The following is a 21037-nucleotide window of genomic DNA, read 5'->3' on the forward strand; positions in this document are numbered from 1 at the left end:
CTTTCCCTCGGGTTTATTTTGTTGCTTTGTCACGCAGCTATGAATAATGTGTTCCTGCCCTTATATACTGTCCCCACTTAGAATGCTTAGAAATCCTAAGCCGTTCTGTTAGGAACTTCTATAAATATCTGATCCCATGGGGCAGCAGAACTGTAGCTGACAGCAAGCATGAGTAACCCCTTAAAATCATCTTAATGGAAAGTTTAAAAGTTGTGAACAATCCTGTTAAAAGAAGGGAAAAAAGTGATTTCTCCTAAAATATTTAGAGCAGATGCACCATCTGAGTAAGAAACGAATGTGCCTGAATTAGAAATGTCGTAACTTCAAAGAAACTGAGTCAGTAGTTCAGAATGAAGTGACAGAGCTTTTGAAGGAAGGCAAGCAACACTGCTTTCCCAAAAGCAACTGGGAATACAAATTGTGTACACCTAGAGAGAAATAGTGTGAAGCATAAAGATGTGAATAACAAAGAAATAAGAAGAGACGATCATCCCCCACCCCCTGCAAAAAATGAAATTAAATTTCCTTTACACAAACCCCATTTTCTTCAGAAAGGATGCTGGCATTGCAGTAAGGACACACTTTTTCCTGCTAAATTTGCCTTGGAAGAGCCTTTGCCTGAGCTAATGCAGTAGAACAGAGTGAGCCCATATTCTTCTCTTCACAAGCTCACTTTTTATTGATGGCAGCCTCGTTTATCTTTTTACCAGAAATACACATTTCTCATAATACTGAAAATCAGCTTAGACACTACACCAAGAATTATCTACCTAAAACACAGGCATTATATTCATTTTAGTAACTGGAAACAAATGGTCTTTCACTCATGGTACTACAAGCAGATAACTGAAATGATCATGCATATTGAGCGTTTCTGTTTGCTTGTGTTGCAGTATGAGGCACAGCAGCCCCAAAGAGGCATAGTGAGGGCTTGTCCTAGCATGAAAGGGACTGCAAGAGGTAACACTGCTTTTAGGCAGAGGACACACTATTTAACCTGTGTCATTCCTGCCAGGCATTGGTCAAACCTGCTCTTGAAGACAAAACTCCATGTTTCCCCCAGAAAGGCTGCTCTTGAGCTTGGCTGTCACTGCCGTCAGAGATGTGTACCTAATGTTGAACCGGGGTCTTCCGACCGTGTCCACCCTGAGCGAGCAGAGCTGTCCATCCCCTTCCTCGCTGCAGCAGCCTGTGGTGCAGGGCAGTTATCATGTCCCCCCCCCTCCATTTTTCTTTTTAACATTAAACAACCCCAACTCATTCAGTCTGTAATTAATGACAGTCCCTGCCCCAAGCAGCTTGGTAGTGGGCCCGATCAGCCTGATGTCATTACTTCACCATGACAATTTTCTAACTAACTCCATGTGATATTCCATCTGTCTGACACTATTAAAAACTTTTTATATAGCCCTTATTATTGTAGTTGCTGAGCTCCCCGCAAACATCACAGTGAGGAAGGGAAGTACTGTTATCCCCACCAAGGCACAGACAGACCATGACCTGCCAAGATCACACAGCAAGTCTTATCAGAGAATTAAATGTGGGTCTCTAAAGTCCTTGGCCAGCTCTAGCTGTATGGTATGTTAATGTGGAGAATCACGATGCCCCTGAAGTGGCAAGCATAGAGGGAAAGTATGAAATCATACGTGAGAATTTTATTATTTTTTAATAAAATCTCACTTTATTTTTAATAAAGGTAAGATTATGGGTGTGATATCCCAGAAAAACGTAGTTTAAGTACCACATTTTTTTTGGTTCCTGTCTGAAGTAATTTAATAACAGCACAATTACACCTTGTTGTTAGTCAGACATAACTGAGAAGCCATTTAATCCTCATGCGCCAAGAAGTTTTCAGTTAAATTCTGTTTAATAAGTGTTAAGTTAAAGTACTAGCACATGGGTAAGGAACCTAAAGTTAGCCCTCAATTTTGTTTCCCGGAGCTTGCTGCTGTGTGATTTGCTTTCTACTTTATATTGAATAAGGGATGTGTTAATGGGTGGCCCACCAAAGGCATCTGAAAGTCCTATCTGGTCTTCAACAGAGAAGCCTTCTTGGTTTAGCCTTCAAGCAGTGCGGACCGTCAAGAGCACATACATTTCTAGGACGGCACACATACACTAGTTCAGAATGAACTTTTTGCACCCCTGCTGTAGATAGTCATATAATGCCTTTGGGGCACTTCCAGAGTGTGACCATTCTGATCATGAAAATACCAAGACGACATTAATTCTGCTAAATCTGATTCTGGTCTTTACAAATGCAATGCAGCAAGAAGGGGAGAGGAGAACCACCTTAGTTTTTGCTTGAGACGATTTCACTTAGTCACAGATTAACTCTTAAATCTTGGTTTATTTAACTCACTGAATACTTCCCTGTAATGTGCACAGATTATATTGTAAACTGCTTCAAAGGTCAATGTAGAACTTTCTAAGCAAATAAACACGAAATAAAAGAAAAGGCATTGGAACTGTTATCTATCTGAGAGCTTAACAAAAGGTATGCTAGCTTAATTTGAGCCAGGGGAGCTGGATGGAGATTGCGTTTAACCAGAAATGCTGGCAAAAATATGCTTCAGTAGAGCCAGAACCACATGTGGCCATTCCACTTTAATTGTGCTTGTTTTAAAAGATAGGTCTTTAACATTTACCCTCTCCATGCTCGCTGTCTCTTTATGAACTGAAAATAAAAGCTCCCCAGGCAGTCATACTGAGACCTCAAGCCTAAAATTTTTCAGCTGAGTCAAAAGGAAAACCTGTGCTGAATCTGCCCCACGCATTTTTTGTAGCCATAAGAAGATTGGACTTGTCTGCTGTTTTTTTTTTCCCCCGAGTCCCCAGACCAGTCCTAACCAAGGAAGCGAGTGTTTTGGTATTAAATGTATCTATCTCCTTGGTGAGGTCAAAGGCAGTGGCAGCAGTGCTACTGGTTCGAAGGCAGCCTGCAGTAATATACTACAAAACCCAAAAGTACGCTCAACAATAACAAAAGCATTAACCGCTGACCCACCACTTGGTGAAATTCAATCCCACCATTAGGCAAACATGAAAATGAGATCCCAGAGGAAGGAAGGTTCAGATGTTCAAGACCAGAGAAATTGGGTGAGGAACAGAGGCAACGAGATGGAAGTTGTTGCAGGCTGAGAGAGAGGGAGAGACTGCCAGTCAGGGGTTGGATCTTTTCATACCGTAAGTTTCAACGTGCACTTGGCAGGCAGTGGTTTTGCTCCACTTTGGAACAAAGGAAACTAAACCCATTTGTAATAAAGATACCTTTCACCATTTTAGGGACACATTCAACGTGATACAATTTGATTTCCCAGGGGTTGCTTCAGAGCTTCATGTTTCCAGATTCACTTTAAGTTAGATGCTTGTGTCCATGTGTAGGTGCTCACTGCAAGGCTGGAATGTTACAGGAGCCTGAAGGAGCTAAGCGCCCAAGTCTGACTCAGTTTTATTGGGTGTCAGATGATTACGGATTTGCACCACTGTAACTAAGTATATTCCAGTGAGACTCAGATACCAAACTTGTGAGCACCCTAGAAAAAACTGGTCCGAAATCCTGTGTGTTTCTGTAACGAGCCAGGGGTCTGTGTGCTGCAAGGCTTTCTGTACCGCGCTGCAGCCGTCCTTGGCACGAAGCTGGAGCCGGGGGCACTGGCAGGACTGCACGCTCTCTCAGTTGTTGTTATAGTGCGTTGCTTTTTTCCCCAGAACACACTCACTGCAGATGATCGTTCTCCTGAAGACAGCTTCACTCTGAACCCTGAGGACAGAAGAGAATACCCTGATCTCCAGGCTGCCCACCGGCCGTTCCCTAAGCAGCGATTCAGGCAGGAAAACGGGCATACGTCCTTGCAAAGAGATGGACCCAGATCTTTCCTCCTGGATCTCCCAAACTTCCCTGACCTGTCAAAAGCAGATATCAATGGGCAGAATCCCAACATTCAGGTACAAATTTATGTTAATGTGTGATTTTTTTATGAGCTGCACAAAATTATTTTTCTGAACCGAGAGAACTTTCAGCCTGGTTTCCATGACATCCAGTCAGAACACCCTGTCTCCCTACCAATAGCTCCAAGAGAGAATGTATATAATAATTAATATAATAGAATATAATAGAATATAATATAACATATACTTTTTGTATTAAGTGAATGCACTTTTTTTTTTCTGAATTTCTCGTTGGATAGTGTTGATTGCATAAGTGTGGGTATCAATATAGACCTATATTACGATACTAAAGCCATCTTTGCTATTGCCATTTTAGAACATGCTCTCTTTGTTGATATTAAATGGATATTTTAAATCCTGTTTTCAATTCTCTGTTGCAAAATTTGTCTGTGAACAGATTCTCTTTTGGTATGCTACTATAAAATGCAACCATCCCCAAAGGTTATGAGAGAACAAGTCTTCAAGTTTCAGTTCCAAATGCAATCCTCTGTATAGAACTGGGACTTAAAGTTAGTTTCTGCAGCAGCTGCCTGGAGTAAAAAAAAAAAGTTGTCTGCAAGAAACTTTGTTATATGTTATTTCTCAAACTGTTTTGGGGGTTGGAATGGCCTCTTACAAGCCACTTGCATCTTGAAACTTCAAGGATTAGAAAGAGGAAAAAATGAGTGATTTGTTTTTTAATTCAGAGCCTTAAAGCAAAATTGGCATTAATAAGCAGTCTTTTTTAACCAAAACAATAAATTGAAATGTTGCTCTGCCTAAGATGTGCTTATAAAAACAAATACACTAATAGAACTGGTTTTCTGGTTAAATTAATTCCTGGCTTCATATAGTCCCTCAGCCCACAAAATTACCATCCTTTTGATATGTCTAAGAAGTACATACATAAAGATATAATAGTTCTGTTGGTGAGGGACCAACATGATCAGGCGAGAACATGCTGTCTCCAAGCTGACACTCCATTACGTCATAGATGGCTTTCAACCTTAAGAAGCCTAGCAGATTTGGATCCAGTGCAGGTCCAATACTTGACGGGCCAAGGTAGTAAACATGTTCAACATGTGGTGACTGTACACATCCCTCACGCTAGGAGAAGCCTTCCAGAAAGCCTTAGGAAGGGAAGGTAGGGAAGCTATAGGGGCCCTAGACTGTGGCATGAGGTAAATAGTGTAATAGCATTGTTTGAACAGTATGTAAACTGCAGAGGAGGCCAGGAGAAAACGAACCCCTTCTCTGATCGGTAACAGTATTTCATGTTTAGATGCAGGGAATAGACAAATGAGATGGAAACATTTCCCTGGCTGTCTTTATAGTAGCTGCTTCTGCTATGACCTCTTTTTCCACCACCTGATCCTGGAAATGTGTCAGCCAACTATGCCAGCAGTTTTGCTGGACTCTGAGAACTGGGAAGCCTAGTCCTGTAAACATCGGGCAACATTAACCTCAGAGCTCTTGTGCACAAGGATCAGCTCTTTCAGAAACAGGCTCCCTAAGTTCTGCATTACATTTAATCTGCTCACTTAGGTGCGTAAATACAAAGCTACTTTTAAGTTCCTGGCTGACAGTCCTGCAGCAGGTCAGGCCTCATGGAGATAAAACTCCCATTAATTCCTTACAGAGTCAATGAAAGTTTATTTCTTTGCCTAAAGGTTGTAAAAGGTGGCCTACTTTTGGGGGGAAAACAGGATTATAGTGAATTCTTGCTCGTTAAACAGTACCCTACTGCTCTGAATGGAAATAATGACACTCGTTGACTTGCAAATTTCTCATCAGCTGTTTGGCAGGTGAGAGCAGAATTGGTACTCATTTTTCTTTTGGCACAATGGCTTCGGGGTCTGTAGGTTACAATCCAGGGGTGTTAACTTAAAAGTCCTCCTAGGACAGTGAGGTTGGAAAGGAGAAAAAAGCCTGTGTGCATGTTAATCTAGCACAATGGCCCCATTTACTTCTCAAAGATCCAGAACTTCTTTCCCCTGCTACTAGTACAAACCTGCACAGCCCAAAAATAACATTTTTAAGGTAAATTATACCTGGACATTTTAAAAACAATTTAAAAACAGACATAAAACTCAGCCTGAAAAAGCAGGTCAAAAAGATACTCCAGTGAGTTCTCTTTACGGCCGTTCCTTCTCTGGTTTCCTGTGAGGTGGCAATTGCTGTGTCATGCCCTGGCTGTGTGCTCTTTCAGGGAGGAAGTTGTGGCTATCAGAACACCATCACAGGAAATCAGAGAGTTAACGCGTCCCCAGGTGCTACCGTATTTATCAAGTGATAATCAAATATAAGTATAGTGGACTGTCTTCTAGAAAACCCTCAGAAAGTCGGAGCTGCAATAATCCAAATGCTAGTTGATTCTTTGCGTGCAAGACCAGGTGACACTTACTCATCTTTCTGTGGCGGTCTAGCCTTGTAAAATCTATCATTTCAAGTGGCATTTTATGCTTTAGCCTTGCTTCTGCGTTGGTTGTTTGAGAGTAACGGCAGTAGCTGCTGTTGAGCAAAGACTGGCTGTTTGTTTTGGGGTGTTTTGTTTTCTTCTTTTTTTGTCATTTTAACAATCCTGTCAATGCCTGGAAGACTTCTGGATGAGAAGGTGATTACAAAAACTGATCACCCCTTTTCTTTGGATTTCCTTTCACAAGTCAAAAATCCCTGTCATGTAGGTTTGCACTCCGTTGATGAACTAGCTGAGGGATGCCTATGCAGGCCTTGTAATTGGGCAGGGTTATTATTCAGAGTAAGGTGGAATTGTTCTTACATCTGAGTAACAGAATGAAGTCACATACACCAGGAACCTGCTTATTTTTCATTTCTGATGAGTTTTTCTCATCTGTTCCAACCAGCTTTCTACAACCTCTCAGCTCTTCTCTGCAGCTGATTTTTTTGTTTGGAGCCAGATGCTTCAACTTGCAATTGAGCTCTTGCCCTTGTCCTCCCACTTTTTCCCAGGCTTGTGTACTGTAACAGGTAGTGAGCTGCTCTCTCTTGTCCCGCCGCTTTGCTGCTTTCCTAGGAGTGCTCGACACCGTGACAAATGAGCAGAAAAGGGAAAACTCCTCACTGTTTGTTGGGCAAGGGCATTTTGTTGACATTAATGCTATTCTGAGAACTTGAATCTTGATCAAGCTTCACAACAAGTATACCTGAAACACAGCTGGGTGAGTTCCAGTTGCAATGGATGTGTTGTTAGACATTTTGGATGAGGTGACAGGTTCCAAGTAGAAACTGTGCAAAGTTAGGTAGGATTCCTGTCCTAAAAACATGTTGACGTGCCCTGGGAAACTGAAGTAAATAAGTGTATGATTAAATCTGTTGTGATTATTATCCTCACTTTGAGTCACAGGATTGGTAATAATTGTTGGGAGTGATTTTAGGCCAGAAGAAGTTAATGCTGCCTGCTTGGTGATGCATTGTGTTTATCATTCTGCATGAGGCCTGTGGGCCATATCCACCAGTCATCCCACTCCAGTGCTGCTGTGTTAGCTTTAGTTACTCTCTTTGTTACCTATTCAGTTTCTACCTTCTCTTAAAAGAACTTCTACACAGAACCACCCACTCCTCTAGCAACATGCACAACTACAGGGAAACAAGGCTGTTACGATCTGCTTTTAAAAAAGAACTGCAGACTTCAAACCATCTCGTCTCTGGGTTCATCCATGGCCATCTCCTTCACCTCCACCTATTTATCACATGCCACTTTTAACACACTTTATTAGATGTATTTTTTAGGTAGCATTTGTATTTGTCATTTGAAACTGCTGGTTTTACTGCATTGGAAAGCAACACCCTCTCAGTATCATCACGGAAGACTCAGCAGTATCTGTAATACCAAGCTCTGACCAGTACATCTCATCCCTAGTCTGGCACAGTAAGAATTGGAGGGCTGCAGTAGTGCTTATTGTAATGCCTTTAAGGCCTCATAGTTTAAGGTAGTAGCAAAGCGATTGTCTCTATCATTAAATTAAGACCCAGAAAAGCAGAGAGCACGTGTTCATTTTCTTGGTCCTTGGGCTGGGTCTGTACATGGAGAGGTCCCTGCTCCCCAGACCATCTCTCCTGCAGCTAGCTGCAGTGCCAGGAGCTCGGCGCAGCCGTGCCGGGAGCTAGCTAGTCCTCTTAGCAGGCTGGAGAGACTGGTCCAGGCAGAGCGGGGTGCCAGAGGGCCACGGTTAAACCACCTTCAATACCAGGGCTGTTACTACCTCTGCACAGATCTCTCAATGTCACGGTGTAACGAGACCTGGCTGCAGAGAGCAAAATTCAGAGCTGGGTTTCGGTACAGATTTTTAATTCTGGGCTTCAGTTAAGCCCATCAGAGTGCAATTAGGATTGACAAACATTACATACAAATTGCACGTTTCAAGTCACGTTGTTTCTGTGCTCCCAGCAAATTTTGGTGGTCTTTCACTTTTTATCAAGTCCAGAAAACTGTTCTAAGTGAGCTGTCATGACATAACCGGAAGTAAATTGGTGTCACTGTTGATACCATTTTTACTGAAGTTCTTGTGTGGTGTGAACCTAAATTTACTATTTCAATGTCTTAAATTAAAAAAATTCCTGCTCTGCTGTTACAGTTAACCTCATTGCTGACTTGCGCATATCCACCTTTACGGAATGGCAACTTCTGCGTTGCAAATTTGTACCACTTGTGTGAAGGAAACAAGAAGATAGAAATGTCGTAGTGCTTGCACAGTATTGCAAATGTAGTTCTTCCGGAAACATAACCTTCCAGTTGCTTAGGGCAATGTTTACACCATTAAAGTGAATTCAGAAACGTTGTCTCAGTAAACAGGACGAAATACACAGAACTTTTTGTGCACTCCAACAGGCAGGGAAAATATTTATCTTCTGTATATTTTTGGCCAGGAGAAAATTGGATGTTGGTGTCTCAAGACATCTGTGCTTGATACATTTGTTTCATTAGAAATTGACTGCAAATCTGTTGTTGTAATGTACCTATGCCAATTGTTTTTAACAATTTTTAGCAGAACATCCTTATTTATAGCTGACACCACCATAAAAGAGGTTTCATTTTAGGTTTGAATACTTCTGGAGATGATTGTGGATTTATACGGGACCAATGTTACCACAAACGTTTTGGGATGCTTGAAGAAAAAATAATAATCTTTACAGTCTTGATAATCACTGGAAGAAGAAAACAGAGAAAATGAAGGCTTTTAAACAGTCTCCAAGATAGAAATTCTAAGAGACGTCTATTTTTTTATTTTTGAGAGATGTTTTTGTTGGAGTAGTTATACAGCATGAAAGCTTTTCCAGAGCTGCTTTAAACGCCCATTTTTAATGACTCTAGTTCTAGATCTGATTTCTTTTTTCCTTTTTATAAACACCCCCCGGTGTAGAAACTGATCAAACAACATACATGTTTGTATCATGGATATGGATATGTATAGTCACAGGCTAATGTTGTTAGGGCTCTCTGTAAGTACTGTGAAGAACTCAACAAATGATGATTTTTCAAAATTTTAGACTGGGATAGAGGAGCAATTGCTCACCCGAAGCAGCAGCCTCTTCTCAGACGTCTGCCCTAACTTTTGAGTCATCCCATGGAGGGATTCCTAGGATTGCCCCCTGCCTCTATAAGGTCCGTTAGAGTTAAATGGGGCTGGGCAGACCATAGCTGAGTCCCTGACAACAAGCAGAACTAGAGTCGACTGAAGCTGTCTTTTTTTAATTTCCAACAGTGGCAGTTCAGACAGTCCCAGGATTCTTTATAGAATTTCTTTCACTCTATGGTTTTTATGCCACATGTTAAACAAACAACTTGGTAATCAAAGCTTAAAACAGTGGAGAGAGGAATATAGGTGTGTGTCAGACTGCCACACTGGATTTTTGCTTTTGTTATGTTCATTTTTTAAATAGGCTGTGTGTTGGAAAACTCATTTTAAAGGCCTTTGCAGTAAGGCTCCTTGGCAGTAAAAACATGCCAAAGAGGGATGTCTGATCGCACAGACATGTCTTGAAAGTAAGTAAGTTCATGGCAGTGCTCTTGGAGGTCTGGTGGGGTCTCATGAGCCTGGAAGTTTGTGCGTTACACCTGCCTCTCTTCCCAGTGTAGCACACAGCTCAACAGAAGTTTCTCTGTCCCTCCAAAACCTCTTTTGCTCAAACTGGCTTGGCGTCCTGAGCAAGTATTTTAAATCAAATCCCTGTGGTTCTTCAAACTGTTACCTGGCTGAAAGAATGTGAGTTCGTTCTGACTTGCTATCGTAGAACTACAAAGCAAATGGAATTATTATCAAGTGCTCCCTGTCTTTTTTTATGAGATACATTTTTTTCCCCACTTTGCTGAGTCATTGCTTGAAAGGTAATGTGGTCTTAAAAATACTTGCCACTAAAGTACTAGAGTCATACTATTTTTCACATGGGCACCACTAAAGCCCCACGACTGGCCAGCAGTGCACAGTGTTAGCTGCTCGGCAACACTATTTCCTTTCACTTATTGTGAAAACTCTGTTTTGCTTGGATAGATGCAACGATTTTCAATCCCTGAACTAACCCTGATGTTTTCAAACTTATGAAATCCATTTTAATTCTTGGTCTGTAGAAGCTGAGGTTTAATGAAGTAATCATTCCAATGCCATATTTAGTCTGGGAGTAAAATCTCTCTTGTGTAAAGATGCTATTAGGCTGACAACTGCACTTTCCCTCACTCTTGCTCTTTCTCCCAGTGGAGCTTCTTAGTAGCCTCAAAGTTGTTTCATTTCAATGGCTTGGTCTATGGTCAACTGCGAAGCATGAAATAGATGCAAAATATCCTTTCTCCAAAAAAGGACAGGCTTCTGCAGCTATGAAGCCGTGGCAGCAGTTCTGTTTTGCTTCCTATATGTCCCACTCTTCTGTGGCTCACAGGTAGCCGAAGAAACACAGGCACTCTTTTCTTTTTCTTGTGTGTGTGTCTTCTGATTTTATTAGTAACCATTGTATAAAACTAAATCTTTTATCCAAACTACAAATCCATAGAGCCATGTAAATGACTTTTAGCATAATAGTACATTATTCTGGTTTTCCTGGTTTTACACAAGCTGATTTTCATGGAGTACTGTCTTGAAAGACTGCTGTGTAAATCTGTAACACATGAAGAATACCGCCGCACCTATTAAACATTATAGGTGTGTCTGATAGTCACGTCTCTATCATGGTTTAGTGTGAAGCATCAGAGCATTTTATGATTTATCTGTGGCCACGCTATGCTTTCACGACTCACAGAGCCAAGGTTTCTGATGGCTAGTTCTTATTTCTACCTAAACAGGCACCATACGCATGCACGTTATTTATCCAACAGTTTCATAATTACACATCGTTCAGCACAGAAAAGGAGTAATCAAGGGTTGTTCCTATGCAGAATTACACTTGCATTCGTGATGTCTGTGAGGGAATTGGGCAGCAAACTTTGAATCTCGGCTCTGGGCTCCTGTAGAAACCGTAGATGTTTGTATGTCATTACACTCTCCAGCACAGAAAGAGGACCTGCTTCAGAGGGCTTAGCAGCAAGTGACTTACTCGGTGATGGTTGAAAGAGCTGTGGGCTCTCATCACCGCAGAGCGTGGTTTCACATGGTGGTGACAGCCCACGCCATTGTGTGATGGAAACGCTGGTGCTGTGGGGAGGCCGTGCAAGGGGATGGGCTGAGCTGCCACTAGAGGGCAAGGAGGATGCAAACCCTGCGTTCCTGGCCTGACTTGGCCCTGTTTTGCGTCAGTCCAAGTCCTTGGGACGGGCTCTGCACGCTGGTGTGCTTCATGCTTGCCTCAAATGGAGCCTCAACGCAATTAGGGCCACAGATTTGGGTTTCTTTTTTGTGGGCATATATGCTCGAGTTTAAACATCATTTCCCCCTAAGGCAGAAAATTCTGCTGCAAAGGTTTTAGGCACAGCATGGGTTATTACTTCGTGCGGGATTTTTCCTAGCCTTTGTTCCAAGGTCTGATTCAGCAGAGGTAGCAGCAGGAACCACTCAGCTGCTGCATATCTCTGGGCTCAGTAATCCGCATATGGTTTACAACATGCAAACCTACAGTATTACACAGCCCCTTTGCAAGGCAACACTGGTCATTTGTCTTCCCTGTGTAGAAAGTTTCCCACCAACTAGGAGGAGATGCTGACGGACGGGCTGCTCTGTGTTGAATCCCATAGGTTACCATTGAAGTGGTGGATGGCCCCGACACCGAGACAGACAAGGATCTGCAGAAAGAGAGCAGCAAGCCTAGCTGGCCAGTCCCATCACCTGACTGGAGAAACTGGTGGCAGCGGTCCTCCACCTTGACTCGCATGAGCAGTGGTGACCAGGACTACAAGTATGACAGCACTACTGAGGACAGCAACTTCCTAAACCCTCTCGGTGGGTGGGATAGTCATGCACCCAGTCACCGGACATTTGAGTCCAAGGAGCAGCCGGAGTATGGTAAGTTTGCGTTCCAGGCCTCTTATGGGCATCTTGGGATTGTAAAAACGAGTTTGGGGGAAATGAGAATGGTGAGGCATCGCTGAAAGTAGGCCAAGCAAAATAGAATTTTTCAACATGTGGCTTTTGTTCATCAGCCTTTAAATACAAATCTGTGCAGATGCACAAGCTGTACTGTGGTAGCTGCATTCCACTAGTAAGTCTATAATCTTGAAAATCATACCAGTTATCCCCTAAGAGGACCTTTTTTTCAGTCCTGAGCGTACTTTTTTTAAAAGCAAGAGAAACAAGGTTTCATATTTATTTTTAGAGTAAGGATAAGTACAAATTTAGAATCGTGCGGTGGTTTGGGAACCAAAATATAATTATTGGATAAATAAGCAAGATCTAAAACGTGGTAGTATTTGGTGGATACACAAATAAGATGAATTATGTTGGTGCATGTGTGGGGAGTGGCACATGCAGCAGGAACATTGTGTATTTGCGTGTGTGATTCTCTTCCAGATGTGTCATGGCGAAAACAATTGTTTTCAGCTTGTTGTATGAAATAGTTGCAGAAACCAGAAACAGAGAGGGGAGCTGCAGTTGCTCACTGCCCCAACGGGCGGTAACTGTCCACAAGGGCATGGCTCGAGGGAGGTGAAGTAACATGTGCCCACAGGTAGCTCAGAGTCTCTCAGATTTAAGTTGCATGTAAATACAGAAGATTTTTTGTTAGAGCGGGGTTTCAAAGCCACAGTCCTTTTACCCTGGCACCGCTGTTGCGTTCTCTAGATACTGCAGAGTGGCTGTCATGCACTGATTCAGTCTGATTTTTCCCCTGTTTTGGTTAACTTTTAAGTCCTAGAGCCTTAACAATTGAGAGAGACTTTTCATGGAATGTTGTATTTAAACATACATACGATTTAAATTTTGCGGCCAGAAGATTAAAGTCTATCCCTTCTTCTTGCACCTGCATTTATTTGTGGGCACACTTTATTGCCAAGAACTCACATATTAGGTAGGTATTCATATGGGTAAAATAAAATTGCTTTCACAAATAATTGTGGTAGAAAAAAAAAATAAGAATTACAAATGTAAAAACAGGAAGAGCAGGTTGAGCTCTAGCTGAAAAATCTAACATGGTATACTTAACAGAAGGTACTGTGTGTTTCATAGTGCATTATAAACACTAGGTAGGTAGGCCTAACAATTATCCTAGAGCTCTCTGCCATACACCAGAACACCTGACTAACTGGAAAAGACTCCTGGCCTTTTGGCTGACCTAAAATGTCCCGTGCCATTGGCTTTGCCCAGGAGGCTGTAGCAGCAGATCCTGCCCATGCAGGGCTTATATGCTAGTTCCACCCATTGATCCGTTCACACGTTTCACGGCTCTATCATCTGCCTCGTCCTACACCTGCCAAAAAGCACTGCATGGCTCTGCCTGCCCTTCCTGGGCCTCCCAGGCCAGGCTCTTTGACAAGCATTGCACCCGCTCATCCTCCCTCTTCCTCACCAGCCATGTGGCGAAAAGAATCCAGAGTTGGAAAAGAGCGGCTCACATTTTCCTAAGGTGTCTTATGCCTCTTCAGACTGCTGTAGTGCCCGCCTGTTGGCAAATCCCAGAACCACGGGTCTGTGTGCACAGACGGTAGCCATGTTCCCACCCGCATCGCACCACGGACACCTGATTCAAGTGTGGTGGCTTCCCAGTCAGCAGCAGCATAAGAAAAGGAGGAAAAGCACATAAGGTCCCTGCCACGAGGAACTCGCATCTAGGCAGTGTGCTACAAGAGAGATATATAACTTTCTCATACTGCTGGCAGTAAATGTTTAATAGCACCCCACAGAGTTGTCGTCAGTCATTACATATGGTACAAATCAAGTTACGTGTTCTACTAACCAGCTCAGGAAGCCCACAGACAGCATGGCAGTGGGGAGGGAGCGGGGATCGCGTGTAGCACAGAGGCCAGTGGAGGGAGGGATCTGTCCCTGTGTCTTTCCTGTACGTACGCATTCAGCCTATAGCTATAGAGCAGGGCTGCCTCAGAGTCACTAAACCCAATTTTGCTTTGCTACCAGTGCTGGTTTAACCCAAATGAGCGAAGGCTGCAAGTTATGATCACAGGGTCAGTTAAACATCTCCTGTAGGTTCCGGAGAAAGCCATGAAGCCAGACATTCCCTAGCGAGAGCCCACGCTCAGCCGGGGAGGCCAGTGGGAAGGCAAGAAAACCAGGATTCGTTCATGGACTCCATTTGGTGGCCTTCCCAAGGTGGGATGTGCAACGGTTAACTCGGCAAACAACGGAGACTGGTTCTAAGGGGCTTAGATACTGAGAGTGGCACCAAGCCATGGTGGTGTAGACTTGGTATCGTTTGCCCTTGGCTGTCTACCAGAAGAGAATAAAGTCGTGTTTTGTTTTCAGAAGGTTCCTGCTAGTAAATGGTTGGATTTGACGTTATTTAGTAATTCATATGAATCACTACAAATTGCATAGTGTTCTGGGTGCAAGATGCGTATGCGGTTCCCTATATTCATGGCAGTATTCCTGTAATATCTGTTTCCCGTTCAAGGGCCTGAAAAGCAAAATTGCAATTTTCACGCATGACCCTCCCATAGTCCAACATTCATTGTGTCCTAGAAATTAATTAAGTGAGCATTGTTGTGCTATTGCTGTGAGTTTTGAAAAGAAGAAAAAGAAAACTTCATTTACCCTGTGCCTGATTAGTCTGTGGTCAGAAAACATATTCCTATATACAGGGAAATTATGTGAATAGATGTGTAGTGTTAGTTCATGACCCAGCTTTGCAGCTGAGGATTCTCAGCTGCCAAAAGGTCAAAAGAGAAAGGAAATATTTTTTCAAATAATGTTGCATGCATTTCCCTGAGGAGCATCAAGTGTGAAAACCATTTAAACAGCAGGCTTACGCCTGGCATTTAGCCTGAGCTTCAGGTAGAGCCATCTGGATTCCATTCTTGTTTTGCCTTCATAATAAAAAACACTACACAGTAGGTTTGGTTAGTAGGAGTTTTGTTTCTTCATTTCCTTCCTCATCTTTGTTCTTACGCAGATTACATTGATGGTGAGGGAGACTGGAGCCCGTGGTCCCTCTGTAGCGTCACCTGCGGGAGTGGCAATCAGAAGCGGATGCGGTCCTGTGGGTACGCCTGCACTGCCACCGAGTCACGGACCTGCGACAGGCCCAACTGCCCAGGTGCGATCATGTTCAGGTGACCGCTGTCGGGGGGAGTGGGGAGGGGCAGGCGAGGCGGGGAGGGGACCCCTCCTGTGCACAAAGCCTGGGGCCCGTTTGTTCCCTGGCTAGGTAAGAGTTTCGGCAGGAAGAGACACGCTGCTTTTCAAGGCCATTTATGAAATGGCAGGTTCCTTGCTAGTAATAATATGCTGTTAGATGCAGTCTACTATCCCCTGGGACTTAAAAGACGAATACGGGCTTTTTTTAGGGTACAGCAGTCATTTTTGTGCACAGTACATGTTGTATTCCAAAGGGTGTAATCCACCCTCTTGAAACAAATTTGTATTAATTTTAGAATTTCGAAACAGCTGTGCTGACTGTTACCTCAGCGAGCTCCTATTTTGCCGTGCAGTGAATGGGTATGCCTGTGTTGTGAACAAACAGCTCCCCCCCCAGTTATATGGCTTTTAAGTTTTATGCCTAATGTATACAGAGTTGCTTTAAGACTCCATGTGCTTTAATATGAAATACTTTAAATACCTGCTTTGCCTTTCGCTCCAGAGATTTGGGGTTCATTGGGCATTAAGCTACAAAATTTCCTGTCCTAGAAAGTCAGTGTTAAGGTGGAAATGTCATCTCTGTTCATTACACATTGCTTGACAAATGGAGAATTACAAACCAGCAAGTTTGGTCCTGCAACAGCTGTGCACAATGGGATGAAGGAAGGTATAGTTCTGGCTTGAATGTATTCAGAAAACATGGCCAAGGAGCTGTATCTTAGCTCCTACCCACCCAAAGTCATTGACATTTAAATACCAGTAACAGAGGTGCCCTTTACCATCACGCAGTTTTCACTTTGGTGAAAGCAGGGCTGAGCACTCAAACCCACATCATAGCAATTTAAAGCTGCTATGGAAAACTTTCCCATTATGTTCTTTAAATGCTGCTGTGTGTTTGGCTTTAGGCAAGTTTGTAATGCAGCGATGCACTAGTTGCCACAATGCACGGGATATGTGCGATTTCATTACTTCCCAAGATCGGAGAGAAGTAAAAACACATGCCACAGTGGTATGCATTTCACTGAGTTTACTTAATGATTCTGAAAGGCAGAAATTCTTAAACTGGGGGTCAGGTTTTTTTTGATGGGAAGTGAAATGTCAGCAGTGCTGGAGAGAAGACTTAGGAGCCTCAGAGAAAGAGTTGAAGAGAAGTTTCTCACTCACAGACAGATGCATGCATCCGTTGCAAGGTAATGGCTGCTGGGCAGTTCAGGAGAAAAATGTTTCTGGATGCTCTCATACAACCTAAAACCTCAATAACAAGGGGTTAATTCCAGAAGAAAGCATGTAGCCCTCAGTTATATTCTCCAGTATTTATTACCAGCTAGCATCAAACAGTGGCAAACTTGAAAGAGTATATTATGTCATATAACAGACCCCCAACGATCAGCAAGGAAAATATATTCACTCTTTGAGGCTGTGCTGACATTTTTTAAATTACAAGGGCAAAGCTCAGCTTCTGCTGTTTATAATTCCAGCAGTGAATTACTGCCTTGTAATGGGTACTTGGGTATCTATTATTCTGCATCTACTGCTGGAGTTAAGGCAAAACCCTATGATAATTTTATTGAAAAGCTGCCTGAGGCTGTTTTGAAGCTTTGCAAGCTGCTATTATGCCCCAGTTCAGGAGATCAGGAGAAAGTTCATTGGCAAGAAGATGGATGGTGAGCAGACTTCATTATTAACCATATAGTTATCACATATTAAAGAGCTTTCTGCTCTCTTTGGAGGTCTTTAATTCAATGGAGAGGAAAAAAAAAACAACCACCAAACCTGTTCAAATACTTCTTTGAAGAGACATTTGTTCTAAGGCTACATGGCGGCAGAGAAACATTAGGGAAACATTAGGCTGGTAGGTAGGCCAAACTAAAGCCACAATGAAAGGATGTTGACTTTAGCAGGATCAATTTAATGCATTTTCTGGCAATCTGTGTTTCTCTCTACTGATAGCGAACACTTAACTGGAGGTTGTCGGAAGATCCTGATATTTTAAGTTCCTGATATCTGATTGCTATAGGTGGGGGGATAGGACCAACTGGAGAGGCTATTTATCTCTTGCCTACTCACACCTTTCAACTCCCTAGCACTGGGAGACACCAACAAGCGCCAGTCTTCTTGTAATAGCATTGTTCCTCCTTGTGCTTCTTGAACAACAGTTGCCCACATACGGATATGAGCTTACTCACCTGTCTTCAGGCACATCGCTGTTTTAGAAAGCGGCACAAAGGCCGTCTCCTTCAGACATCCGGTTTTGCCCAGGGCTTTAGAGCTTCCGCTAGGAAGCTTGTTTTCATCTTGTCAGTCACCTGTGACACATGCTCTGGAGATGCTGGTCGCATAGAGCTGACCAGGTGGCTGCTGGTGAAGTGTATGCAAAGCTCCTACCCAAATTACTGGGAGATACTGACAAGCCTTGCATCGGGAAGAGGAAGGACAAAGTTGGTTCCTGCTCTGCTGTCCCGGCACTTGGTTCGTAACTGACCAGTTTGTTGCTGAAATATAACCTAAGCTCTAAAACTTGAAAACTTTTGACCTTTGGGCTAAGCTAATGCTTTATCTTCCTAACACCACAGGTGCCTTGGTCATTATATTTTTAAACAAATGCTCCCTCCAGCAGCAGCTTCAGATTACTTCCCGGGCAAACAAAAGCACCTTGCAGAACTGGGGAAGGAGGGGATGGCAGGGAGGCAGTTGACTGCATTGTGTTTTAATAGGAAAACACTGCCACCACTGACACGTGTTTGTCTTAGGGATCGAAGATACCTTCCGGACAGCTGCCACAGAAGTGAGCTTACTCGCAGGAAGTGAAGACTTCAACGCTACCAAACTGTTTGAAGTTGGTAAGCAGCCTCGTCAGTCTTTCAGTAGCAGATAAGAGACTTCCTTTGGTTTTCCTGTTTTGACTCTCGCTGCAGGACAAGATTTTGAGTTTACCATTAAAAATATCAGTAATAATGGCCATTTATTATCTTGCTTAAGTTTACGATCTGAACCTTAGCTTGCTTCTGTCGTAGAATCTTTCTCCTCTTAAGTCTTAGCAAATTTCTGTGCTTCTTTCATTATAAAATGGTGGTTCTCTATCCTAGTTCAGAAAAGAGCGGTAAGGCTGCACACTCTTAAGGGAGGGGGGGAATCAAACACTGATTAGCATTTTGCTGAAATAGCCTCGAATGGAAGATGCTATAAAAGCATTTTAGGCACAGCTGTCACATTAAAAAAAAATAACAATGACTTTTATGAGCATGCATAGCTTTTATAGCTGTGTGTGCTGCAGTAGGGCTAGCCAAAGCAATTTTATAGGGCATGACTTGATACTGATCTAGCTAAAACTCAGCCCAACTTCTATAATGCTCCGGTTTCATCCCTCCAGTGAAACCATAGTGTGGCCACTCTTAGACACTGGATGCTGGACTAATTGGATAAATAATGTAATCCGGCACCTCCCTCCTATGGTGGGGGAGCACAATAGTTAATGACAGCCGGGATGGGACTCCTTAAGGAGATAGAAAAACAGGACACAGATCACTAAGTAAATATTTTGCAGGAATGTTTGCTGTAAGGGTTTTAGGTCCCAGTCTTTGCCTTACTCCAGAGTCCTGTTAAGTAAGCGTGGAGCAAGATGTGCAGGGTTTTTTTTGAAAGCAGACATCTTAAATAATGTTTTAGGTAGGAGACGTTTAAATGGATTCTCCCCAGACTCTTGCAAAATAATAAAGCACCAGTATTAAATATGCTACTAGTCTATAAATCTCTTTAATCCCAGCTATAAATCATGGCTCTGGTGCCATTAAATCCTCCTAATGTACAGACACTCTAATATTATGTCACATACAGCCTTTTAGAATCTGAATTGCTTTTGGCTGCATTTGCCAGCTAAGATGTCAGTCTATACATTTGAACTACCGCTGCTTGAAATACCCCTTTGGGAAGATGGAGACCAGATAGAAAAACTATTTGTTAGTTAAAAGAAAGACTGAATTAGGGCTTAATAATGAACTTCAGAAAAAGTAATCCAGGCCTTGCTTGCCATCCTGGTATTTCTAGCATCATGAGAAACTTAATCCTTCAGCATCTGAATCTGCTGCTCTTACAAGGTGAGTGTGTGGACTATGGGATTAAGCTGGAGACTGGCTTCAAATCACTGTGATTTCCCTATTTCAGTATTGTCACTTGTAAACCCATGAAAGGGTCTCTGATGCTGCACGGGGATATCGGCAGCTAAATTAGAATTTGCCAGGTAGAAGAAACATCAGAGATTCTTACTGGCGTGGTGCTGCAGTATAATTCAGGCTGCCTGAGGCCCTAAACCCAGTCACACATGTGATTTCTTTACCTGACAAGACAGCACATTAACACAATGCAGGCGGGGAGACAAGCTCTGCCTGCCCCTTCTGAAGCGAAGCACCGGTGCTGAACAGTTGGGCTTCACTCAGTTGTTATCACTGATGCTACGAACTGGGATGCTGCATAATGTATCTGAAGTTGCCATTTCCTGCCCTTAACAGATACTGATAGCTGTGAAAGATGGATGAGCTGCAAAAGTGAGTTCTTGAAGAAATATATGCACAAGGTGGTCAATGATCTCCCCAGCTGCCCATGCTCCTACCCCAGAGAAGTTGCCTACAGCACTGCTGAAATCTATGATCGAATTAAGAGGAAAAACTTTCGCTGGAAAGATGCAAGTGGTCCAAAGGAAAAACTGGAGATTTATAAGCCCACTGCACGGTACTGCATCCGCTCCATGCTCTCTTTGGAAAGCACCACACTCGCAGCACAGCACTGCTGCTACGATGATAACATGCAGCTGATTACCAGGGGGAAAGGGGCAGGTACACCAAACCTGATCAGCATCGAATTCTCAGCAGAACTCCATTACAAAGTGGACATTCTGCCTTGGATTATATGCAAAGGTGACTGGAGCCGATACAATGAAGCACGGCCTCCAAACAACGGGCAGAAGTGTACAGAAAACCCTTCAGACGAGGACTACTACAAGCAATTTCAAGAAGCAAGGGAATACTGAGAAGATTTTCCTCCTCTTCAGACACAAAATAGCATTCGTTTCCCGGATGCCAGAGAACTGCTAATGGCTGCTGCATTGTCTCCTTGAGAGGGGTTGATCCGTTTCTTTCTAGTGAATGTATATAGTTGTAATATAATACATAAGTATTTTTCATAGTGTGTGTAATTTATAAACACATATCTCTCTATCTCGCACACACCTATTTTTACATACAGACATACATAAAACTTGTCCTGGTAGGGTTTTATACTGCAATAACTTTCATTTAATAACATGCATTTCATTTTATTCCTCGACTGTAACATAAGTGTGAGGTGGGGGGGCAGGGGGCAGCTGCCATCGCCATCCAGCCCCAGGGCCCCAGCTGAGGAGGGCACATACTTAAAAAGTTGTTATAAAC

General features: G+C 42.9%; 1 protein-coding gene across 1 annotated transcript in view; it reads left to right on the top strand.

The window, feature by feature from the left end:
- The window catches only part of ISM1 (isthmin 1), a 37570-nt gene extending 16933 nt beyond the window's left edge, over positions 1-20637 (top strand). Inside the window, exons 3-7 of the mRNA XM_035890238.1 lie at positions 3712-3948; positions 12107-12374; positions 15430-15573; positions 18365-18454; positions 20120-20637. Of these exons, the coding sequence (XP_035746131.1) occupies positions 3712-3948; positions 12107-12374; positions 15430-15573; positions 18365-18454; positions 20120-20637 (1257 nt within the window). The remainder of the gene's footprint in view (positions 1-3711; positions 3949-12106; positions 12375-15429; positions 15574-18364; positions 18455-20119) is intronic.
- The last annotated feature ends 400 nt before the right edge of the window (positions 20638-21037 follow it).

Source organism: Egretta garzetta, unplaced genomic scaffold (genome assembly GCF_000687185.1).
Source record: "Egretta garzetta isolate BGI_Z169 unplaced genomic scaffold, ASM68718v1 scaffold252, whole genome shotgun sequence".
Classification (NCBI taxonomy): domain Eukaryota; kingdom Metazoa; phylum Chordata; class Aves; order Pelecaniformes; family Ardeidae; genus Egretta; species Egretta garzetta.